General features: G+C 37.4%; 2 protein-coding genes across 2 annotated transcripts; both read right to left on the bottom strand.

Annotated features, from left to right (window-relative positions):
• Positions 1-14427: 14427 nt before the first annotated feature.
• LOC149876622 (uncharacterized) lies at positions 14428-20345 on the bottom strand. Its single transcript, XM_090075274.1, has 2 exons — positions 20153-20345; positions 14428-14666 (listed from the first exon to the last, which is right to left on the bottom strand). The coding sequence occupies exons 1-2, from the start codon at positions 20343-20345 to the stop codon at positions 14428-14430; spliced, it is 432 nt and encodes a 143-aa protein (XP_089931400.1).
• On the bottom strand, positions 16573-18320 carry LOC149876623 (uncharacterized). The gene has a single exon (XM_090075200.1). The coding sequence runs from the start codon at positions 18291-18293 to the stop codon at positions 17226-17228; it is 1068 nt and encodes a 355-aa protein (XP_089931326.1). The 5' UTR covers positions 18294-18320; the 3' UTR covers positions 16573-17225.
• Positions 20346-25686: the final 5341 nt, after the last annotated feature.

Raw genomic sequence — 25686 nt, 5'->3', positions numbered from 1 at the left:
GTTAATTATAATCTTTTTGCCTTTTATGGATAGATTAAACTTTTGCCAGCGCTTAATTTTTTTGTCTATTTCAGAGATATTGTTGTTCCACAGTGTGGTAGTTTTTTGGTTTTGCTTGTTAGAGAAAGTGATTCCTAGGCTCTCCATGGAGTTTTCGCTTTATATTTTTTGTTAGTTAAGCAGAAATTAAGATTATCTATAATTATTTGTAAGTATAAGTATATATCTGTATTTATATAGAACTATGGTTTTAAAATATTTATTTGTTATTTTTTATGCTCATCATTATATTTCAGATTTTGTAAAGCATAATCAAAAGCATAGTTCTTAGCGTAAAAGATTTCATAGTTTTTAAAAATGGAGATTACTTGGCATTTTGTTGTCATCAATGTAACTTTGAAATTTATCCAGCAGCATTTTTTCATCTCTTTGCATCCAAACATGATAATCTCTTTCTAAAAAATAAAATGAAAAAAATTATAATATTGGTTAGAGCATATTTGTGCAAAATAAAAAAATAAATATTTTTCAAAAAAAAAAAACGCATTTATATATATGTAAATATACTCTACACCAATTTCATGTTTACATGATACTAGTGTAGAGTATATATATAGCTATGAGGAGAAGTTTAGTCATGTTAAATTTGGTTTATTTGATATTTCTTTTATAAAATATTTAATATATTTTAATTTTTTCATTTATTCTGTATGTTTGTTTTTTTTTATTTTAGCAAATAAAAATGTGATGAATATCACTGGAGCGCCGTGTGTCTTGAAGTATTTCTCTTTTATTTCAGTAATTTGTTTGTTTTTTTTGTTTTGCTTTGTTTGTTTAATCTTTAAAAAGCTTTAAAATGTTTTTTTTTTTTTTTTAAGTCAATAATTTTTGGCTGCCAAATTATAAAGAAACATTATTTATTTTAAATATGATTCTCTAGTTTACAGATAGTTTTATTTATATCTCAGAAACATTGAAACAGTTAACCATTTCAAAAAAACTAATTACAAATTGTATTTGTTACAAAATAATTATATACCTGCCAAGTTTTTTTGTGGTTCTTCCACTTTTTGTCCCTTTTTGTTTCTTTTCACAATTTCTAAGAGAACAAATGATACAAGTTACAAAAAACCATACTTTTCAACAATACTAAATTCTGACAGTCAAATTAAGAACAGTGTTTAAAATTTTGAATGTAGATCATTCAGTTACACTGAGGTAATTTTTGACCTTTTACATGATTTCAAAAGGTAGTTAAAATTTAAATAAGAATGCGAAACTTTTGAAACAAAGTACTTTTATTTATTAAAAGCTGAATGAAATGAAAAAGTTTTAGCAAAAATATAAGATAAAATTTATGGGATATTATGGAAACTTAAATTTAGAAACGTAAATTTAGAAACATTAGAGCAGTTCTTAAATGTTTAAATTTTTGCATAAGTTTGGACTTTTTGTATAAATTTATGCAAAAAGACATTTTCTTATATTATTAAGAGAACTGACATAAAATACTAAAGCTATTTATATTTTATTTAAAATTTACCACAAATTTCAACAAAAACTGTAAACTACCTTTTTGACTTTCAACTGATGAATCTGCATAAGCTTTATGTCATTTTTAGGTTCAACATCAGCTTTGTTAGGCACAAGATTAATAGTTTGAGGGAGCCTTGAGCTCTCATTAAGTGTCTTGGAACAACTTCCATCTTTTTAGGTAAAGAAAATCAAAAAAATATAAGTTTAAAAAAATTTTTTTTTTTTTTTCTAGTTTTTTCTAAGAGCTGAGCTTAAGTGCTCTTTTTCCTACATCAAACATCTGTATGATAAATTCTCAATTATAATAAAAAGTTAAACCTACTGTAGTTAAAATTAATAAGATGTCTTCCAACTTTAGTTATCTCCATCAAGGCAAGTGGTACTTGGTAGGTGTTCTCATTTATTTCTTTTGAGTGGCCTATATGCCTAAAAAATACTGCTCTATCTTTTTCAGGTAAATCGAGGGCAGAAAATAATGTACTCACTTCATGTCAATTTGTAGTGGCTTTCAGGTTTTCTGGTTTTTTTAGATTTAATTTTTGAATGACACTATGAACAGCATTCCAACCAGATGTATGTCCTTCAGAATTTTTTGTACATGCTAATAAAAACTTATTTCCTTCTGGTATATTTACCTCTCTTCTTATATCGCTATTAGCTATAATTTTTAATGCTAGGAGGGTATCTGGAGGAATAAGAACAGGAACTAGATGATTGTTTCCTTTTCCAGACATAAAAGTTATTTTTAAAGTTTCAACTAGCTTTTGATCAATCTCATCTAGATCAAGCAAGCGTTGTCTATCCATGTGTTTTCAATAGCTTGCTGGTATTCATCAAGATGAAGGCTGGCTGGTTCACCACCTTATATGTAAAATGCAAATATAAAATTTAAAGTTTGTTTTATATAACTGCTTTTATAAAAAAAAAAATAGCTTCAAAAATTCAATTTTTTCTACTTGGGTTATTCTTTCATTTGTTTTTCTAATATATATCACATTTTGTATATACAAAAACGCAATATAATATTAAGACATTTGAATAAGGTCAATAATTATAATAGTAGAAGTAATAATGATGATAATAATAGTTATAATGGTGATAATGATAATAATTATGATGATTCAAAAACGGTTCTTTAGAATCTGTAGAATAAGGAGTAACAGCAGCATAAACACAATCAACATTACTAGCAGGATATTCAACATCACCACTATCTTGCCACAAACAATGCTGGAAACCAACAGGATAAAAAACATCCTAACGAGCGACATCATTAACACTAGTAATACTTAAATTTTTCAATCCAAAATTAGGCATTTCAATATGACCAAATCGATAATCAACATGATAAGTATTGAGAACATTACAACTCTGATGAAATAACCCATACTTCTTCTGATCAGCAATAGATCGGCTAGAATCAATAAATTGACCATCAGAATTACCTTGAGTATTAGTAAATTTAAACTTCCTAACAGAATTAGGATCATTAAACAATAACTTTATAGGTTTACGTAAACCAATGTCATTTACCTAATGTTATGCCTTTTTCTGGTAATAAGAATTGTAAAATGTTAATGTTTGTTGTTGATCCTGCTTATTCCTAGGCTGAGATTTTACCTACAACTGTAAGGGGTCGTATTAGATTAACTCATACTATTCAAGTTTATAAGCGTGAGTGGGTGTATGATCGTATGAAGTTATATCCTACTGATACTAATTTTACAAGAGCTAAACAGAGCTATCTGTTAGGTGGTGTCATTTTTGATGTCAACATTCTGTGGTATATTTGTTTTTTCGTTACTTGTGTCAGTTTTCTGTCTTTGTTTTCTATATGAGTGGAGGGGATGTATTTGTGATATGTGTAATTTGCCGTTTCCGTTTTCAGTTTGTGTATACATGTGGTCAGTATCCGTTTCGTTATTTCCGTTCATGTTTTTTGCGGTATTTCTAGTTGGTCTGCAGTGAGGAGTCCTGGTGTCGAGATGTCACATAGGTCTGCAAGGATTCGTATGTCCTGTGTTTTCGTGTGTTTTGTTCGTCTCGGTACGGGGGGGGGGGGGGGGAAACGGGTTGTCTGTAGTGGGTTTTATTGGCTGTAAAGGGTTGTAGTATATTGGTTTGGTCAGTATTGCTTCTATGGTCTTGTCCTGTGTTTTAATGTCTTTGGTGAAAGTCTCCCAGTTCTGTATTAGGTCTCTGTAGGATTTGGGTATCGGGGGTTTTTCGTTGGGTGTGGTGGCTGCGTGTAAGGTGTATATGATTTGTCTTGCGTTTCGGTATCTGCATGAAAAAGTTATGGCTGTGTCTGTCCATGGCATGTGTGTTTCGTGAGTAAGTATTTTGATAGTCCATTTTATTTGTAGTGTTTGTGCTTTTGTGGTTATGTCTATTAAGTTTTGTCCTCCGTGGCGTATTGTCTGATGTAGCTATGCTCTGTTTATTCTTGTCTGTGCGTCATTCCATATGAAGTCGTGAATTGGTTTCATGGATTTGTCTGTTTGTTTATTGTTTGGTAACGGTAGTATTTTTAAAATTCCGCTGTTAGTCCGTCCGTGCCTGGTGTCATCGTTTTTCATGTTATTTAGTGCTGTTGTGATGTCTTGTTCTGTGTTGCCTTCGTCGCATTGTCTTCGTTGTGTTTCCGTTAGTCGGGGGGTTTTCGTTTCGGTTAGTATGTATTTCTGTGCCTGTGTGTGCAGTTCGTCTTTGGTGTATAGTGATTCGTAAAAGTCTGTCATGACCTTTAGTATCTGTTCAGGGTCTTGCTGTAAAAGTCCTTGTTTGTCTCTCAGTTCCGTTATTTCGTGGTGTGCCTGTCTTTGTTTTTCCAGGTTGCAGAAGAAGTTTGTCGGGCGTTTTCCGTCTTTGTTCCGTATCTGTTTTGTTCGTATTCTTACAGCTTCTTCTTTCCGTCTCTCTATTTGTTCGAGTTAGTTGCTGATGTTCGTGCTCATGATGTTGTTTAATTATTTGCGTTCCTCCTTCCGCAGTGTGTTTCTTAGTTTTCTCGTCAGTCTAAGTTCTTATGCTCTGTTCTGTTTGTGTCGCTTATGCGCGTATTCCAGTGTTGTTTTTTTGATTAGTTGTTTTGTGTTTTCGCACCATTCGGGTATTTGTCGTGTGTCAGGGTGTTTTTCTGTTTGTATGGTTATTTGTTTTGTTATGAGGTTTATGTATATCTGGTCTTTCAGTAGGGTGTTGTTGAGTATCCAGTAACCCCTTCTTCTCGGTTGGGGCTGTTTGTTTATGGTGATCGTCGGGGCGTTATAGTGGTCTGATAGTGTGGTGGTTTGGTGTTCTGCTTTTGTGATGTATTGTCTTAGGGACTTACTAGTATATATTCCGTCTATTCGTGTTCTTGTCTTTGTCTGGCTGTGATAGTGTGTGTATTGTTGATCGTAAGGGTAGAGTGTGCGGTGAATGTCCTATACGTCTAATGTGTATATAAGGTCTTGTAGTGCGTGTTGTGAAAGGCATCTGTATTTTTGTAACGATGGTGAATGTCTGTCTTTGTCTGAAAGTGCCACGTTAAAGTCACCCGCCAGGATGTAGTGTCTGTCTCGAATTCTGGGTGTGCATAGTAATTTTGTTAGGTTTTCCCAGAATTCTTTATGTTTTTATTGGTGTTCCCTGACGGTGCGTATACGTTTATAATAGTAAAGTCGAGTTTGTCAATTTGTATATCTGTGATTTGATATTTGCCTTGTTCGTCATTTATGGTATTTTTCAGTTTGATTGTAGGGTCTTTAATGTGAATGGGTACTCCGTCCGTTTTTCGTTTTTCCGAGCTGAAGAGTATGGTGCCTGTGCATAGCGTAGGTGTTTGCCTGTATAAGTCAGGCGTAAAGTGCGTTTCTTGTATCAGAGTTATGTTTTGTTTTGAAAGCTGCATGTTATGCAGAATCTCCCTAATCCACTGGAGACTCCGCATAGTTGCAGCGTTTATCGTCTTTAATGTTATAGTCATTTTCATTTAGTTTTGGTGTGATCTGTTCGAAACGTGCGTTGGGTTAATTTTCTTGTCTGTTGGGTTTTCGTTTTGTTTTTATGTCATTTTGTTTCGTTCCTTTTGTCGGGCTCGTCACACTTTTCCTTTTGGATGGTTTTTATTGGGTGTCTGTTTTTGTGCCCTTCACCGTAGTCTCTGTTTCTATTGGTGTAGGAGTCGGTGTCGAGTTTTGTGACTGTCTGGTGAAGTCAGCGCCAATGGTAGGTTCAAGTTCAGTGTTTTTTTCGTTTGTGTGTCCTGTGTTTTTGTTGTCTGAACTGGTTGGGTTTCCGTTTTGTGTTGTGGCGTTATGATTGTTTGAGGTCTTGGTGATGGTTTGGGTGTTAACGTCATTTGTTTTTTCTTTTCCGTCTCTCCGTTTGGTGCGTTTTGTATGTCAATGGGTTTGTCTGCTTTTTTTTTTGTGTTTTCCTATTTCCCTGCCTTCGTCCTCATCTTGTGACATCTCGTCAGTGTCTGAAATTGCGTAGTCTTCTAATAGCACTTGTGTGTCTCGTGGTTTTTGTACTGGCGTCGTGTTTTTCTCTCTGAAATATAGGTGATGTAGCCTGTTATCTATTTTAATTGTGGGTGGTATTGTGTTTATGTCTACAGTCGGGATGGTGTGAATCAGTCTCCGCCCGTCTCGTATCTGGTTGTTGCTGTTGTAATAGCCGTTAGAAATGTTAACTATCTTACCAAAGGCTTTCAGCTTCTCGTAAATCTCCTGGTTTAGATCCGATTCGTCTGTCTTGATCGTAATTAACAAAACTTGGTTTCTTCTTGGTTTAACGGTTGTTTTCTGTTATTTTCCCGGTATGTTTAGTCTTTTTAGAGTTAACTCTTTGAGTTGCTCTTTTGATTTGAGTTCAACCGTGTATTGGCTCTTTCCTGTGTATTGTATAGATGTTATGCATCCTGGGCCAATCACCATTTGAATTGCTATCTGTATCTCTTCCACTTTTTTCTCGATTCCTTTTGGGGGTTTGGTCTGGAGTAAAGGACATTATTTGAAATATCCTGGCGTGTATCTCCTCTTTTATTGCTCTTTTTTTAGCTTCATTTGTGTTTGTTTGGATATCATGAAGTTGCGTTGTTCCAGGCTGTTTCTTTTTCAGAGCCTCTGCGAACGATAATGCTGACCCGTTTTTTTGTTTGTTGATGTCTTCGTTTGAAGGTTTCGGGTCAGTATTTTGGATATTTTGTTGGTCAGCAGAATGTGGCTGACCGTTTTCAACATTTTTTTGTGTTTGGCTAGTTAAAATGCTTTCTGCTTTGGTTTCAGAAGTAAAAAGCTTTGAACTCGATTGGATTTTAAGAGTTTCCTTTTTCTTTTATTGCAATTTGATTTACGCTCTTCATTATTTTTTCTTTTACTTTTTTAGGGCTGTTTATATTGTTTAGCTAGATTAGCTAAAGAGAATGTTCTAGATTTTTGTCAAAAGAAATGTAGGAAATACTCTGCGAACGGATTCGGCTTAGATATAAAAAGTTGATATACCCCTAGTAGCAAGCAATATTGGAGCTATATTGGCCCAATATTGGCATCAACATTGGCGCATTATTGAATACAATATTAGCACAATATTGAAAAGGGCTACATTGTGCGATATTGCGCCAATATTGGCTAAATATTGGTACAATATTGCCTAAATAGCTTAATTTATTAGTGTTCTCAAACATGCGCCAATATTGATCTAAATATATTTAGATCAATATTGGCACATTAGATCCATATATGGGTCTAATGTTGTTGTTAGTAGTAAAAACATTCGCGCAAACATTCATGAATAGTAATGCATCAATTGGTGCATTATTACGTTGACACTTTATTAACACTTTTTTTTTATTATTACAATTTCACAATGTTCTTTTAATTATTTACTAGCGAGAAAAATAAACATTTAAATATATATCAATTATTAGACAAAACAAGAATCACAAGCACAATTAATCAATTATTAAAATCAATGTCTATACGTTCATTGTCGATACATTGTCTATCTGGATTAATCGTTGGCACATTTGAGAAACGATTTTTTCGACCTCCATTCCTATCTCCAGCTTGTGCAAGAAAACAGCTCATCCGATCTCTGATTTCTTTATCTGTACATTTATTAAATTTCTGTTGTACAGCAGCTGTAAGGCAAAAATATTTTATCGGTTATTATTTGACATACTATATATATTATTTTTCTTTAGCTATTCAATATCTCAATTAACTAAAATATAAACACTAACTTTAGTTACTCTTTTCAGCTAAAGAAACATAATGTCTCAAATCTTCAGCTTTAATGTTCTCTGAGATTAATGACTATATCTATTATCTATTTATTAAATATTACAAAATTCGATACAAATTCTACAGACAATAAATTATAAATTAGATCAAATTATTGTTTTGACAAATCTTTTTCAAAATTTAGATCTTAGCTAATTAGTTTATTTTTCTATTATTCACCTGCCCAAGGCAGAGGGGGCGCTTCCGTCGAAGAGGCTGCTCTTTTTTTTTTCTGCCCTATTCTGTGTTCCGAGTGAAGTTTTAATTTATGCTACATTATGCGTATCCGCCATGTTGGTTCACAAACAAATTATAACACTGAGCGTATTCAATCCAATAATATATTATATATACTAGTTGTCTGACTTGCGGGGTTTTATTAGACGAAAAGTGAAGCCGCTTTTTTTTGTTTACAAATTGAATCCGCCATTTGTAATAAGGGCAAAAGCTATATCCGACGTGCGAAATAAAAGTTAAAAATGCATGTTTTTGCCCGAATTAGAAATGGCTTCCACGGCTTCACTTTTCGGATCAAAGTTAGACATCTAGTATATATAATATATAACTAAATCAATCTTTGTCTTGAGTATGGCAGAGAGCGATTATTATAAAAAACCTTTCAAACTAAAGTAAAACTAGATATAGAACTAAGATCTCAAAAATTGATAATATTGATCCATATACGTTGAAAAAGACAGATCATCCCTCCGATCCAGACTTCTATCCTAAAATCTCACATGCTGATATTGTTACATATTTATTGTTTGCACCAAGCCCTGCCACCAAAGAAGAACTTAAATGCTTTAAAAGTTTAGAACCGTATTAATATTTTAACTATATAAAGACAATATCAAAATAAACAAAATTCCTAATAAGAGAAGAAAGAAGACATTTTTCAGTTGTGCAGGCTATTCTACGTGTACAAAAATATCTTATATTTAGTTTTTATATGAATAAGTATGAATATATTAATATTAACCAGAAGCAAAATGATTAGAACAAACTCTGTAGTGACTGGCACTAGTATCGATATCTTTACGTTTTATAACAGCAAACCATTTTGCTCTTCGTTCTGTTGACAACAATTTTGTATCTGTATCATGGTGATTAATAACCTTAGGCATTCTATAAAACGACTTCTTGCAGTTTTCAGAACGGTTACTGCAATTAAAAATGCAACAGAAGACCATATTTGAAGATATAAAGAGTTTATGAGTTATTCAAGTAAGACCTTTTCTGAAAGAACTTTATACAACACTTTTGTTTTGTTGTTAACAATTTTCGAGTTGAAACTTCTACTAAAAGGAAATAGTAGCTAGGAAAATGGCTAACTGATAAGATTTGATATAGTTAATTTAATGAACCGCATCTGAATAAAGTTGAGCTAAAGTTGTTTATGAACCAACATGGCAGACAAATGTATTTTGATTTTCGTGACGTCATCTCGGAACACAGAATAGTTATCGCGTTGTTCGAAGTAGACTGTGTCGTAAAAGGTGTCTAGGCATATTTTGCCTATTTCGTTGTTGTCATTTTCAAGTCCCAGTAAGAAGAATCGTTTTGTATTTTTGTGGGGTATCGTTTTGTATTTTCTGTCGGGGTATGTTTGGTTTAGTATGTCTATGGTGTATTTTCGTATGAATTGTGTGTTGGGGCAGTTATGGAACCAGTGTTCGTCCGTTTCGTTTGCCGTGTTGCATCGTTTGCAGGTGGGAGGTATGTTTCTGTTCCTTTTATGTAGTCTGTTCAGGGTTGGTAGTTTTCTGTGTATGTATTTGAATATTATATCTGCCGTTTTGTTATATTTGTTACTTTTGTGTAGTTTTATGAATTTTTTCTCCCATGTCTGTTTTTCGATTTGGGGTCTGTGTGTTGTATTGTCTGTATTCCACCTTTGGTATCTGTGTTCCGCTTCTGTTTTTTTGTCTATCAGTAGCTTGTATATTGTTTTGGTGGTTAGTTTTGTGAATTCTGTGGGTTTGTTGTTGATTTCTATTTTTTTGATGTATTTTTGGTGTGGGTATTGTTGCGTTTTTTTGTCTAGTTTGTCTTTCCATTTTTATGGTATTCTGTCGAGTATGGCGTCAAGCGTCTCGTCCGTTAAGTTTATCTGTTGGGCTGTTAGGGGTCCGGGGGAGAATACTCTGTAAATGTCTGCTATGATGGTAATGTCGTTTTTTTTTGTTTCTATGTTCGGTTTAGGTAGTGTCGATAAGGGCTCAGTAATTGTCGGCTTGTTTCTGAGAACAGTGTTGTAGAAAAGGGGTTGGTTGAGGATCTCTCCGTGCTGTTTTCGGTTATTAGTTTGTTTTCTGTGAGGTCGTTCCAGGCTTTCAGTATCTGTTAGTATATTTTGGGTATGTCTTTCATGCCTATCTGTGTTATGTAAGTTAGTAGAGTGTGTTTGCCTTATCTTCCGTCGCGGTATTTGTTGAGGTAGTTTGTGGCTGTATCCGTCCACGGTGCGGTATCGTAGTTGCAGAGTATCTTGGCCGCCCGCTTGGCTTTTAGCGCTTTCGCTTTTGTTTCGATGTCAATCAGTCCTAGTCCCCCTTCTCCTATCGGTTGTAGTATCTGTTTTTTTTTTTAATACACGCTATTAGTTTTTTAAATACACGCTAAAAAATTAACTTCGTGACATAAATTTTCTAATCAAATAGGTTTTATAAGAGAGTGCTTTAAAATCATTCACTAATATAATTGTTTTTCCTTTAAAAGGATTTTACATCAACGAATGTTATAAAAGCATTCTCTTATAAAACCTATTTAATTAAAAAATTTATGTCACGAAGTTAATTTTTTTAGCGTGTTTTTTAAAAACTGATATTTGTGCGGACATAGATGGAAACATAAATAACTTGAATGTTCTCAAAACATCTTTATGCGGAAAGATAATTTAAAAAATATTTGCGAATACCAAAATTCCGCCAAATATACGAGGATAGAGATATAGTATATCTCTATTCATTTATTTATTCAAAACGCCTCCGCAGCTCCCAATAAATTGATTTAAAAAAACTGAGAAACATAGGAATATTTATCTGGTTTCCTAAAAAAAAAAAAAGAAAAAGTCACGGGCCTTAGGGCCTATTTTTTTTATAAGGGCCTGGGGCTGCAGCCCCATCCGCCCCCGCCTTAATACGGCCATGATCGCTGATGTCGTTTCCTCCAAACCGTTCGCAACTCTTTCCATTTTTTCCAGAAGTTTAGCGGATATCTCATCCAAGGACAAAAAGGCGGGCTCTGCGGGATCGACCATCCGTTACTCTAAAAATACGAAATCGCTGCCTCGGTGGCAAAAATCAAGAACAGATACTACACTTGATTTTTTTTTTTATTTATTTACATTTTGGCTTTACTTCCATCAAGTTTCAATACCTAACGGAAGGGGAGTGTTCGACGCTTACCTACATCACTCCATTTAACGTCTTATATAGAGCCGACCTTGACGGATCTATCTTGAGGCCCCCGAGTGCTCGAGTTAACGAACATTCCCGAATCCTCTGCCCGACTTTAGCAGCCAATGACCAAAGTTTCGACACACCACCCATACCGCCTCATCAAATTTTTTACACCACCAAGTGGTGCCCGACTTTTCGACACTGAGCCTCATTCGGATCAATACACCACTAAATGTTGGTGCCCGACTTTTTGGCCCAGCACCTCATCGGATTTTTTACACCACCTAGTGGTGCCCGACTTTTCGGCGCAAGGATGATGATAATGCACTTGAGGTATTGGGTATTTATTTGCCTCCTCCGGCGAATGCCTTGCAGAGGTGTCCGAAAAATGTAACAAAGGATATTATTTACAAATAATGGTCCACTGCTCCATGACCGGACACGAAAGGACTTCACAAGACTGAACAAGCGCAGGACTAAATCACGAAACAAAACACACGGACGCCGAGGTACGATGCTATATGGCTTAGGACATAAAAACATAAAAAATCGAAAAAACGAGAGAGACGCTATTTACACTGAAACACGAAAATACGAAAAAAAAAAAAAAAGGGGAAGAAATAAAAAAATTTTTTTTTTAATTCAATTAGTATCTGGGTATTTCTTTTAGCTCAGATAGATGTTTAAATTCGTGTCTAAATTTAGTTTGAGATCTGCATCCCAGATACTTTGAGACTCGAAGAGAAAGTCGTCCAGTGTGTTATTTTGTTTCGAGAATTCTTTTTCTTCATAAATAATATTTTTTAGCCTGCACTGAAACTCTATGAGTAGTTTCAGACTTGTAAAAGTCGAACGGTCATGGAACGACCTCATTCTATTACAATATATCGTAAAAATAAATTCGTTAACATTTCTTTTTCCAAGGTTAAAGTTATTTACATTCTCTGCGTGTGAGACTAAGAAAAATTTAAAGGTGTTTTCAAAGGCAGGCTGCGGAGTATAGATTTTGTTTAGAATGGATATGGCGTATTTTATGAGGGGTTGAACTTTTTCGCATGAGTATATCATGTGCGCTAATGTTTCCTTCGCAATCATGCACTGCGGACATAGGTCATCCGGGGCATGTCCTCTTTTCTTAAAGATGGAGTTGGTAGGTATAGCGAAGTGAATTATTTTGTATTTAACCTCGTCAGCTTTGTTGTTGGTGCTGTTTTTGTGCACGTTTAAGAATAAACTAGTCCGTTCTTTTTGAGTTGTGCCTCTCATGCTGTCGGTAAAATAAAGGTTCCATTTGTGGTAGTGTGTTGGAACGCTATAATGTTTCTTAGCGGAAATAATACGATACACGTTTTTAGGCGTAAGCTCGCGGAAAGAGATGTCGGATGGGCCGTTGATCCTGAGATGCTTTTTGGCTCTGCGGTGGTCGTAGTTTTGATGTTGGGTGTTTATTTTATCTCTCCACTGCTGAGGGATCGACATGATGACTTTGTTGAGATGTTTTTCGGACTATCCAGTGAGCTCGCAGTTTAGAAAGTCAGGAACAAACACCTTTGCTACGTCCGCAATGAGATGGATGTTTCGCTGTTTAGAGAGTGGTGTTGTTTTAAGAGCGTTGTTGTGATGGCGTATGTGGGGGTTACGGTATATGGGTTGATTCAGAATTTCCTCGATGGTTAGGTTGGTGGTGGCGCAGTTCTGATAGATGGTGGGCCAGTGCTTCGCCATTTGCCGGTAATATGGTGTCAAAGTTTCGAGCGAAGTGTACAAGTAGGCGGTGAGAAAGATGCGCTCACCCTGGGAGGCGTCTCTATATCTGTCGAAGATGAAAGTGGCTGTGTCTCTCCAAGCTCCTTTGAGATTGTGGTTGAAGAACTTTGAGAGCCAGCTCACTTGATTGGAGACGAGTTTGTCGCGGATGTTTACGATGTTGAGTCCGCCTTTCTGAATGGGAAGTTTGGATACTAAGTTGTTGGTTTTTATGGAGGAGTTATTCCATAGGAACTTCTCAATTTTGCTTTCGAGCAGCTTGATCTTACGCTTGCTTGGCAGCGGGATGGTGAACGCTAAGTGCCAAAGGTTGCTCAGTATGGTCTGGTTAATGGCTATGGCTTTGCCTTTGAAAGACAAATGGAGCTTCTTCCAGCGGAGTATTTTTTTGTCGAGTTGCTCGATGCAGTCGTTCTACTGGGTGTTTCGAACGTGAGGCGAGTTGGTGAAGACCACTCCGAGGCTCTTAAGAGAGTGGCCGTCCCACGTGAAGTTTAGATGGTTAGGTTTGCTCTCGTTTATATTGCGGCCGAGCCACAGACCTTGGCACCTTGGTATGTTAAGTTTAGCGCCTGTTGCTTTTTTGTTGAGCTTGAGAGCTTTGCCAAGCGCAGTGATGGATTTGTCGCCGGTAATGTAAAAGACGGTGTCATCGGCGTATTGCTGCAGCTTGGTTTCGTGTCCATTTATGGTGATGCCTCTGATGTTTCTGTTCTGGCGTACGTAGCAGGCGAATATCTCAGCCTGTATGACAGAGAGGATCATTGATAAAGGGCAGCCTTGCCTGACTCCTCTCAGTATCTGAAACTTTTCAGACGTGAAGCCATTTATTTTGAGGCGCGCGTTAATGTCGTAATAGATGGTTTTGATGATGTTAACGAACTTAGCGCTAAAGCCGAATTTGTCTGAACAGTCGAACAGAAAGTTTCTGTCCACCCTGTCGAACGCTTTCACCTGCTCTATTGAGATGATAGACGCGTCGAGATGGCATTCGTTTGCTATTTGAATGACATCCCTTGTGTAGGCTAGGTTGTGATAAATTGTCCTATACGGCACGCACGCGGTTTGGTCTTCGCTTAATATTGTTGCCAGCACAGGTTTTAGCCTATTCGCAATTATTTTAGTTAAGATCTTATAATCTGTATTCAGGAGGGAGGTTTGTCGCCAATTAGAAATGTCGCACTTGTCGCCTTTTTTGTAGATGCAGGATATGAGCGCCTCTTTTTGCGAGGTCGTCATTTCGTTTTTGCTAACAACCTCGTTTAACATGGAAACGATGGCATCTCCCAAGACGTTGAAGTGGGTCTTGTAGAACTCGACGGTTAGGCCGTCGGGTCCAGGAGATTTGTTGTTAGTCATGCCTTGGAGGGCCGAATTGACTTCCTTTAGCGTGATGGGCTCGCTTAGCGCATGCTGTTGAAAGTCGCTTATCCTGTTCACCTCGACGCGATCTAAAAGACGCTTTTGGTGTACAGGGTTGATTTTGCTCTCCTTGTACAAGTGTTTGTAAAACCTTTCAAATTCCTTAATAATTTCCTCGGTGGTTGCTTTTTCATTTCCGTTCTTATCCTTAATGCGCGTGACGACTTGCTTAGCAATTTTCGTCTTCTCAAGCTGAAAAAAGAAGTTGTTGCATTTTTCGCCGAGAGTGCGCCATTTGATTTTAGCACGAACAGCTGCACCGTGCGCTCTATTCATTTCAAATTGCTCTAATTTTATTTTCAGTTCTGCGCTTAAATTACGCATGTTTGTGTTGCAATGCGCTTTTTTAAGTGCGTTTCGCAGTTGCTTTTTTAGTTTAAATTCAGCAACGCGTTTGCTCTTCGCCTCAGATCTGCTAAAAGTTTTGGAAAGAGTTTTTAAGGCGTTTTTTAGTTCGTCCCACTCTTCTCGTTTGTTTGTAGAGTTTATCGTTTTTTTCTTAAAGTCGGTGATTAGTTTTACGACTTGTTCGTTGTATTGCGGGTTTTTGAGATGTTTTCTGTTCAGTATTCACACAGTCTTGCCGATGTCCAGTGAGTTTAAGCTTATGGTAACCTCGACTCCGTTCTGATGGTCAGAGAATGTAATCACTTCGTGCCTAATGTCAGTGAACTGGCGTAGATGTTTGCTGCTGTAGATTCTGTCCAGTCTCGCATACGAAATGTTGTTGGTGGCTTTGTATGTAAACTCTTGTCCGTGGGGGTTAAAAACTCTCCAAAGGTCTTCTACATTTAAGAGGTTCAAGAGCTTTTTAAATTTTTCGCTCGAAGCGCATTTCTTACGCGTTAATTGAGGGTGTCTGTCTAGTTCTAGTTTGTGGAGGATTTTAGGTAGCCTTAAGGCGAGCGCTTTTGTAAAGATCTTGTAGTCAGCGCACAGCAGAGATATCGGCCGCCAGTTTTGTATCATTTTCAAATCTCCGTCTTTTGGAAGGAGACTGATCAGGGCTGTTCTTTGGGACCACGATAGTTGATTTTTTTTGTTAAAAATATTTTCATTTGCTAGGTTTGTTAACTCCTCCCCGTAAATATCCCAGTTTTCTTGATAGAACTCAACTGGTAATCCGTCTATCCCTGGGGTTTTTCCTTTGCTTAAAGAGTTCGCTGCGTTTCGCAATTCTTCGCTGCTAAAATTTATGTTTAAGTAAGCGTTTTCTTCATCGATTAAGCGTTTGGTAATTTTGTTTAAAAAGAAATTTTGTTTTTCTTCGCTTTGCACTCGTTTATCATAGAGGTTTTTATAAAATTTCCTTATAGATTTAAGAATGTTCGTGGTGTCTTTATAGACGTTATTTTCATGACTTATTTCATTAATGGTCTTTTTTTTTTGGTTATTTTTCTCCATTTGGAAAAGTGCTTTAGACGGGATTTCTCCTTCTTCCGCTATTTTTTGTTTTGTTCTAATAAAAATTCCTCCTTCGTATTCTAAGTCATTTTTTTCTTTTTTTAGAGTTTTAATTTTTTCGCTGTTTTTTGGGTATTTTTGTTTTTCCGCTATTATCTCTTGTTCTAAAAGTTTAATTAGATTTCTTTTTTCTGTTTTAAGCTCTTTAGCGCGGGTGATTTCAAAATCTTTTATTTTCGTTTTGGTTATATCCCACCATTGGTTTTTGTTTTCATATAAGAGAAGGTTCTTTTTGTTTTCCTCAAAATCTTGTTTGATGTTTTCTTTAAAAATCGCGTCTTTGAGGATATTGGTATTTAAATGCCAATATCCTGGACCTTTCGCATTTTTGTTTAACGTTTTGATTTTAGTAACGAGAGCGCTGTGGTCGCTGAATTTGTTTATCATTATGCTGCATTCGCACTCCTCCGCAATGTTTCCAGAGATGTAAATCCTATCTATCCTACTTTTGTAGCTTTTGTCTGGTTTTTCAAAAGTAAATTCTTGTTTTAATGGGTTTTTCTTTCGGTATATGTCTACTAGCTCGTATTTTTCGTTAAAATTTTTTAAGCTTATTTTGCCTAGAGTGTTATTTTTGTTGTAAAGGTCGCCACCTTGACGGTCTAAGGAGGGGTTCTCTACCATGCTAAAGTCTCCAGATAGTATTAGAAAGTCACATTTACGCGCATTATTTTCTATGGATTTAAAATAGTTTTCTTTATGCTGAGGGTCGTTAGGCCCATATATGTTTATTATTCTGAAGGTTGTTTCATTTATGCAAAAGGTAGCTGCAAGGATTCTTCCGCTTTTATCTTTTGTAATTTCATTTACTTCTATATTTTCTTTAGTGAGTATTGCAACTCCTCGTTCCCTATGGGAGCCGTTGTTCCACAGATAGTTTCCGCGAGTAATATTTTGCCATTCCTTTGACCATTTTTCCTCGTTTGCATCGCAACAGTGCGTCTCTTGTAAAAGAATCACATCGCATTTTTGACTTTCGCAGTATTTCATAATATTTCGCCTTTTGTTCGCGTTGTTAAAACCGTTTACATTTAGCGTCAGAATTTTTGCAGCCATTGTTACAAAACTACAGAGAAATTAATTATTTATGGCGTTCTTTTTTCGATCGCAGTTTGAGACTTTAAAATCAAGCGATTTTATTGGTTGAAAAAGGCGGTTGTTAGTGAGTCATTTTAGCGTGGTTTAGAAGTTTTAGTGATTTTAAAAATGGCGCTTAGTTTGGTATTTATATTTTACATCTGGAGACTTAGAACAGGTTTAACATTTCTGATATATGAGCGTGTTTTCCTGTTAAAAATAAAAAAGAACACAGAAAGATTCCCTACCCATTTTCAGCTGGGTTTTCTTTGGTTAATTCTTGGATTTAACGTTTATTTTCTTCCTTTTTCTTCTTTCTCTCGTTTTTCCGTTTTTTTGGTTTGTCCAGTTTCTCCTCTGCCATTTCAATTTCGACCGCCTGTTGCGTTTGCTCCTCCCTTCTCGTTTCTTCAGGTACTTTTTTTTGAAATTCTTCTTCAATTTCTTTTTCATCTGTAATTTTTGTTTTTTTTATTGTTGTTACTTCAAATGCAATCTTTTTAAGTTCCTCGTCAACCACTTCTTCTACTAGTTCTTTTGTCTCAATTTTTGTATCTTCCTCGGTTGGTCGAGAGGGCGTTGATTCTTTCTGCATGACAGGCACGTTAGGCCTGCTAGCACCTTGCCCAGTGTGGATTACCCTCACCCTGTACCCCCTTATGGGGATATAGTTTGGGATCGGCGCCCGCAGGTCTTCCATGACTGCCACCAGAATGCCAGAGTAATACACCGTCCCTTTTGTGGGTGTTTTCCTCATTACAGGACGCGTGTATATGTGTTTGCCGAAGCCCATTTCTTCGAGTACTCTTCCAACTTGGAAGTTTTTAGCTTCCAGAGGAAGTCCGATAATTGAGACAGTCGTCCTACGACTAGGTGTTCGGTGTGGAGTAGAATTTTGGAAGTGGTGGTATAGCCCCTTGATGCATAGTCCTCTTTCGAGAAGTCTGTTTTTTTCTTTTTCCGTTTTCATCACTATTTCTAAGACAGTGTTATTTCTTATCATTTGCACTCCTTCCATTTCTTGGTCGAAGTCAGCCTCCTCTATTGCAAGGAGAACGTCTATCATGCTCACTCGTTGTTGCAGTGGACATATTAACGTATTTTTGAGCGGTACCTTGAAGTCCGCTTGAAGTTTTGGAGCGTGGGCGGCTTGCGCGTAGCTCTTCATTTTCGTCTCGCCGTCCGTACTCTTCATTGAATCTCCGTCCTCTTCCGACAAGTCGCTGTCGTCCTCACTATATTCCATTTTCGTCTCTTCAAAAAACTCTGGATTGCTCGCGCATTCCATCATTTTTGTAAGCAGGATATCGGCTTCCTTTGCAATTGGATTATTTGAACTGTCGCTCTCTATCATTCCAAAAGCTAGCTCTTCCTTAATGGCCAAAAATCAAGAACAGATACTACACTTGATCTTTTTTTTATATATATTTTGGTTTTACTTCTTAAAAGTTACAATACCTTTTAGAAGGTGTAATAAAAGTAATATAATATTTACATATTTACACGTTTTTTTTTTGTTTTGTTTTTTTTTTTCATATCATATTATATATATATACAAGAAAATTTTTTTTTTTTTTTTTTTTTCATGTACGGTTTTTCCTGGATTCGGCTATTGCGTCTAGGTATTGTTTAGTTTCTGTTTTGTCAGCGGTCAGTGATTTTTCTGTATATAGTCTTTTTGTGAGGAGTGTCGTGAAGTGTTTCAGTGAGTCTGTCTTTTCGTTTGTTACCGTTAGTTTGTTTCTTATGTAATGTATTGTTTCGTAGAATGTTTCTATGGCTGTTTCTCCGATTCCGTGGTTGTTGTCTTCAAAACCAATAAGGAAGAATCGGAGATTATTTTTGAACGTTTCGTTGGGGTATATTTTGTGTAATATGTTTAATGTTTTATGACAGAGTGACTGCGTGTCTTCGCATGCGTAGAACCAGTGTTCTGGGGTTTCGATGTTGGTGGCGCAGCGTCGACACGTGTTTGGGATTGTTCTGTTCCATTTGTTCATTCTGTCAAGAGATGGAACTTTTCTGTGTATGTATTTGTATATTATGTCAGTGGCTTTGTTGTATTTGTTTCGTTTTTTTAGGTTTAGGAACTTTTGTTCCCATGTTTTTTTGTCTATTTGTGTTTTTTCAGTTGTTTCTCCTTTGTTCCATCTCAGGTATCTGTGTTCTGTCTTTGCCCTGTTTGTCAGTAGGGAGTTGTATATTTGTCTTGTTGTTATGTCTGTTAGTTTCTTTGGTTTCCCGTTAATTAGTATTTCGAATTTGTAGTGTTGGTGTGGGTAGTTTTGGGTGCTGTTGTGTATTTTTTCTCTCCAGTCTGTCGGGATTCTGTTTGTTATGTCTTTTAGAGTTTCGTCTGTGATGTTTAGTTGTGAGGCTTTGAGAAAGCCTGGAGCGAAGACTTTACATATGTCTGCTAGTATCGTGATGTCGTTTTTTTTGTGTCGATGTTGGGTTTCGGCAGTGGTGGGAATGGGTTTGTCGGCGTTTGTTTTGTAGTCATGTTAGGATTGTGAAATAGTGGTTGGTTAAGTATTCCTTCAATGGTGTCGGGTCTCGTTATTTTGTTTTCTGTCAGTTCGCTCCAGGCTTTAAGAAGGTGTTGGTAGATTTTCGGTAGTGCTTTCAGTCCTGTTGTTGTTATGTATGAGAGTAGTGTGTGTTTTCCCTGTTGACCGTCTCGGTACTTGTCAAGGTAATATTTAGCGGTGTGGGTCCAGGGGGCGTTGTCTGTGTTGGTCAGTAGTTTAGTTGCCCATCTGGCCTGTAGTGCGTCGAATTTCGTTTGGATGTCTGTCAGGTTCAGTCCTCCGTCTTTAACTGTTTGTAGTATCTGTTTTCTGTTTATCTTTGTTTTTTTGCCGTCCCACAAGTAGTCTTGTATTGTCAAGTTGGGTTGTTTTATAGTTTCTTCGTCTGGAAGAGGGATAACTTGTGCTGTGTGCCACATCTTGCTCATCACAAGCGAGTTAAGCACCAGCACTTTGCCCTTGAGGCTTAGTTTATGCCTCTTCCATGCGTGTATTGTCTTTTGTATTTTTTGTATGATGGGAGTCCAGTTCAGTTGTTTTTGGTCTTGTCCTTCTCTGTGGAAGGTGACGCCTAAGGTTTTTAGGTGCGTCTCCTTCCAGTTGAAGTTTAGTGGTCCTGTTTTTGTGGTACTGTCTTTGCCTATCCAGATACCTTGGCATTTGTTTCTGTTAAGTTTCGTACCTGTTGTGTGTTCAAAGTCTTCAAGTAATTGGTTAAGTCTTATCAGTGAGTTCTGTCCTGTGATGTAGAAGAGGGTATCGTCGGCGTAGGCGGTTACTTTCGTTTCGTCTTTGTTCACTGTTATGCCTCTGATGTTTTTGTCTTGTTCGACGTTTCTTAACAGTATGTCAGCTTGTAAAATGTATAGTATCATTGACAGGGGGCAGCCTTGTCGTACCCCTCTGGTTGGATGGAAGGGGTCTGTCAAGTGTCCGTTTGTCTTGATGGTTGTTTCTATGTTCTTGTAGAGAGTCTTTATGTTTTCTATTGTTTTGTTGCCGTAATTGTATTTGTGTAGTACTTTTATTAAGTAGGTCCAACATACCCTGTCAAAAGCTTTTATTTGGTCGATGGCGACAATTCATGTGTCTGTGTATTGTTCTGTCTTTGCAATTTTCAGTATGTCACGTGTGTATATGAGGTTCATGTGCATTTGTCTGTTCGGTACGCATGCTGTCTGGTATTTGCTAATTATGTGCGGTAGCGTCTGTTTAAATCTGTTTGTCAGCGTTTTTATTATCAGTTTGTAGTCTGTGTTTAGAAGGGAAATCGGTCTCCAGTTCGTTATGTCTTTCCTGTCTCCGTTTTTGTATATGCATGTCAGTATTGCCTGTCTTTGTGTGGGGGTCAGGAGTTTTCTGTTTAGTACCGCGTTCGTCATGTCGGTAAAGTCTTATGCCAGGATTCCCCAGAACTTTTTGTAGAAGTCCGGTGTTAGTCCGTCTGAGCCTGGGAATTTGCCGTTTTTGGTGTTGTTCAGTGCTTTTGTTATTTCTTGTTCTGTGAGGTCGTTGTCGCATTTGTGTTTTTGTTCGTTTGACAGTTTCAGTAGTTTTGTGTTTTTAAGTATTTCGTCTTGTCTTGTTTCGTCTAGAGTTTCGTTTTTGTATAGGTTTTTGTAGAAATTTCTCATAATGTTCAGTATGTCTTCTTGTTTGTCTTTGACAGTTCCGTTTTCGTCCTTTAGTTGTGTTATTGAGCATTTGGCTGTTTTTTGTTTTTCAAGTGAAAGGAAGAGTTTAGTGTTGCGTTCACCGTCATTGTTCCAGTCTATTTTTGATCTTATCCGTGCACCTTCTTCTTTCTTTTTTTCGATTTCTTCTAGTCTTGTTCTCAAGCGTTGACTTATTTGGTCGTACCGTCCCAGTCTCTCTTCCTTCTTTAGTGTGTTTCTTAGTCTTTTACGTAGGTATGTCTCGTATTTTTGTTTTTGTCTTGTTTGTGCTATTGCGTATTTTACTGTCTTTTGTTTGATTGTTTGTTTTGTATTTTCCCACCATTCCGTAATGTAGCGGTAGAGGGGTTTTGTGGCTTTTTGTTTGTCTATTGTGTTTGTCATTAGTTTTATGTAGTTGTTGTCTTTGAGAAGTGCGTTGTTCATGATCCACAGCCCTTTCCCTCGCGTAATTTTGTTAAACGTAATTGTAATTTGAGGGGCGTTATAATGGTCGGTCATTGTTGTTGGGATCATTTTTGTGTTTGTTATGTAATGACCTATACTATTGCTAGTATAGATCCTGTCTAATCTTGTCCTGGTCGTCGTGATGTGATGTAGGTATGTGTATTGTCTGGTCGATGGGTTTTGTTTGCGGTATATGTCTTCAATGTTTAGAGTGTCTTTGAGTTCTGTTAGGGAGTTTTGTGATAGACAAGTTTGTAAGTATTCGTTTATGGAAGTTCTGTCTAGTGCATTTTCTGTCATGTTGAAGTCGCCGGCAAGTATGTGTATGCTCTCCGGCGTTGTCCTGTCTTTTAGGGTGTGTTGTAACTTCGTCCACAGTCTTTCATTTTCTTTTTGTTTTTTGTATTGTCCTCCTGATGGGGTGTAGACGTTTGTTAGTGTAATTTTGTGTCCGTGAAGTTCCACATCCAGTATTTGGTAGTGTCCATTTTTGTCTGTTATGGCGTTGCTTGTTGTCGGGTCATTGTCTCTAAAACATATGGCTGTCCCTCCCGTGTTTTCTGTCCCTGGTGAGAAGAGAATGGTTCTTGGCCACAGTTTTTCTGTTTCGTTGTAAAGGTCTGGGGATATATGCGTTTCTTGTAGTAAAATTATGTCATTTTCAGAGTTCCACATTGTGTGTAGGATTTGTCTCCGTCTCTGTCTACTTCGCATTCCCGCTGTGTTTATTGACATCAGTTTCGTAGTCATTTTTATATTAGGTCTTGTTTGTGAAGGATTTTGTTTTGGGTTTCGGGTTTTGTCTCTTTTCGGTTTGAGTTTGTGTCTGGGTGTTTTGTCTATGACTAAAGTATAATTACTCAAAACCACCCGGATTAGACGATGCACTAACATAGACCATTTTTTAAGTCATAGATTTTTTAGGTTTCCGGTATACCGACCCTATCATCAGCTGTCCCACAAATAGTCTTGTATTGTTGAGTTGAGTTGTTTAATAGTTTCTTCGTCTTGAAGAGGAACACTTGTGCTGTGTGCCACATCTCCCTCATCTCAAGCGAGTTGAGCACCAGCATTTTGCCTTTTAGGCTTAGTTTATGCCTCTTCCATGCTGGTATTGTCTTTTGTATTTTTTGTATAATGGGGGTCCAGTTCAGTCGTCTTTTGTCCTCTCCTCTGTAGAAGGTGACGCCTAGGGTTTTTAGGTGCGTCTCCTTCCAGTTGAAGTTTAGTGGTCCTGTCTTTGTGGGACTGTCTTTGCCTATCCAGATGCTCTGGCATTTGTTTCTGTTCAGTTTGGTGCCTATTGCGTATTCGAAGTTCTCAAGTAATTGGTTGAGTCTTGTGAGTGAGTTTTGTCCTGTGATGTAGAAGAGTGTGTCGTCAGCGTAAGCGGTTGCTTTCGTTTCGTCTTTGTAAACTGTAATGCCCCTGATGTTTTTGTCCTGTTCTACGTTTCGTAACAGTATTTCGCCTGTAGTATGTAGAGTAACATTGACAGGGGGCAGCCTTGTCGTACCCCTCTAGTCAAATGGAAGGGGTCTGACAAGTGCCCGTTTGTCTTGATGGTCGTTTCTATATTTTTGTAGAGAGTCTTTATGTTTTCTATTGTTTTTGTACCGTAGTTGTATTGTTAAGTACTTTTAGTAGGTACGTCCAGCACACCCTGTCAAAGGCTTTTACTTGGTCAATGGCGACTATGCATGTGTCCTTGTATTGTTCTGTCCTTGCTATTTTCAGTATGTCGCGTGTGTATAATAGGTTCATATGCATTTGTCGGTTTGGGACACATGCTGTCTGGTGTTTGCTGATTATGCTCGGTAACGTCTGTTTTAGTCTGTTGGTCAGCGTTTTTGTTATCAGTTTGTGGTCTGTGTTTAGTAGTGTATTGGTCTCCAGTTTGTTATGTCTTTTCTGTCGCCGTTTTTGTATATGCTTGTCAGTATTGCCTGCCTTTGTGTGGGGGTCAGGAGTTTTCTGTTCAGTACTGCGTTCGTCATGTCAGTGAAGTCTTTGGCCAGTAGTCCCCAGTACTTTTTGTAAAAGTCTGGTGACAGACCGTCTTAGCCTGGGGATTTGCCAATTTTGGTGTCGTTAAGAGCTTTAGTCATTTCTAGTTCTGTGAGGTCGTCGTCACATTTGTTTTTTTGGTCGTTTGACAGTTTCGGTAGTTTAGTATTTTTGAGTATTTCGTCCTGTCTTGTTTCGTACAGGGTTTCGTTTTTGTATAGGGTCTGGTAGAAGTTTCTCATGATGTTAAGTATGTTATCTTGTTCGTTTTTGACTGTTCCGTTTTCGTCAGTTAGTTACGTTATTTGTCGTCTGGGTGTTTTTTGTTTTTCAAGTGAGAAAAACAGTTTTGTATTCCGTTCTCCGTCACTGTTCCACTCTATCTTTGATCTTATTCTAACACCCTCTTCTTTCTTTTTTTCTATTTCATCTATTTTTTTCTCTCAGTCCTTGGCTTATTCGGTTGTCTCGTCCCAGTCTCTCTTCTTTCGTATTCCGTTTAAGGTGATTGTGATTCGGGGGGCATTGTAGTGGTCTGTCATCGTTGTTGGGATCAGGATGGCGTTTGTTATGTAGTGACCTATACTGTTGCTAGTATAGATCCTGTCTAGTCTTGTCCTGGTCATCGTTATGTGATGTAGGTATGTGTATTGTCTGGTCGATGGGTTTTGTTTACGGTATATGTCTTGAATGTTTAGGGTGTTTTTGAGTTCTGTTAGGGAGATTTGTGATAAGCAGGTTTTTAGGTATTCTTTTATGGAAGTTCTGTCTTGTGCATATTCTGTCATGTTGAAATCACCGGCAAGTATGTGGATGCTCTCCGGCGTTGTCCTGTCTTTTAGTATGTTTTTTAATGTCGTCCACAGTCTTTCTCTGTCTTTTTGTATTGTCCTCCTGATGGGGCGTAGATGTTTGTTAGTGTTATTTTGTGTCCGTGAAGTTCTACATCCAGTATTTGGTAGTGTCCGTCTTTGTCTGTTATGGCGTTGCTTGTTATCAGGTTTTTATCTCTGAAGCATATGGCTGTCCCGTCGGTGTTCTCTTTTCCGGGTGAGAAGAGGATGGTTCCTGGCCATAGTTTTTCGGTTTCGTCATTGAGTTCTGGGTATATGTGGGTTTCTTGTAACAGAGTTATGTCGCTGTATAGGCACCAGATGTTGTTTAATATCTGTGTCCGTCTTTGTGGGCTTCTCATCCCAGCCGTGTTCATTGTAGTTATTTTTACGATCATTTTTGTATGATTAAGGTTTTGGAGTGTCAAAACAGTTTTTATTTTGTTCGGTTTTCTTTTCGTTTTTATGTCATTCAGTTTTGTTTCTTTTGTTGGCGTCGTCGCACTTTTTCTTTTCGTAGGTTTTTGTTGGGTGTCTGTTTTTGTGTCCGTCACCGTAACTCTGTTTGCATTGGTGTAGGAGTCGGTGTCGAGTTTTGTGGCTGTCTTGTGACGTCAGCGCTGTTGGAGGGTTCAAGTACGTTGTTTTTTCTGTTTGTGTTGTCTTGTGTTCTTGTTGTCTGAACTGGTTTGGTCTCCGTTTTTTGTTGTGGCGTTATGCTTGTTTGAGGTCTGGGTGCTGGTTTGGGTATCAGCGTCATTTGTTTTTTCTTTTCCGTCTCTCCGTTTGTTGCGTTTTGTATGTCAAGGGGTTTGTCTGCTTCTTGTTATTGTGTTTTTTCTATTTCGCCGTCTTCGTCCTCGTCTTGTGACATTTCGTCAGTGTCTGAAATTGCGAGGTCTGTCAGTAGCTCTTGTGTGTCTCGTGGTTTGTGTATGGGCGTCGTGTTTTTCCCTCTGAAATATAGGTGTTGCATCCTGTTGTCTATCTTAATTGTCGGTGGTATTGTGCTTATGTCAACAGTCGGGATGATGTGAATCAGTCTCCGCCCGTCTCGTATTTGGTTGTTGCTGTTGTAATAGCTGTAAGAAATGTTAACTATCTTACCAAAAGCTTTCAGCTCTTCGTAAATCTCTTGGATTAGAACCGCTGCGTCTGTCTTGATCGTAATTAACAGTACTTGGTTTCTTCTTGGTTTGATGGTTGTTTTCTGTAATTCTCCCGGTATGTTTAGTCCCTTTAGAGTTAGCTCT

Source organism: Hydra viridissima, unplaced genomic scaffold (assembly GCF_058129835.1).
Source record: "Hydra viridissima isolate aposymbiotic clone 2 unplaced genomic scaffold, HvirCarnegie_v1 scaffold_19, whole genome shotgun sequence".
Taxonomy (NCBI): domain Eukaryota; kingdom Metazoa; phylum Cnidaria; class Hydrozoa; order Anthoathecata; family Hydridae; genus Hydra; species Hydra viridissima.
Note: the sequence above shows the minus strand (reverse complement) of the source record. Positions and strands in the feature narration are given on the sequence as shown.

Bases quoted from the DNA above. Each gene is read 5' to 3' on its own strand.
- LOC149876622 (XM_090075274.1), bottom strand. From the start codon at position 20,345: ATGATACTATACATTTTACAAGCTGACATACTGTTAAGAAACGTCGAA. The intron at 14,667-20,152 runs GTACGAAACTTA...TGAAATGAATAG, and splicing joins AGACTTTGAACACACAACAG to AGCGCACGGTGCAGCTGTTC.
- LOC149876623 (XM_090075200.1), bottom strand. From the start codon at position 18,293: ATGATAGAGAGCGACAGTTCAAATAATCCAATTGCAAAGGAAGCCGAT.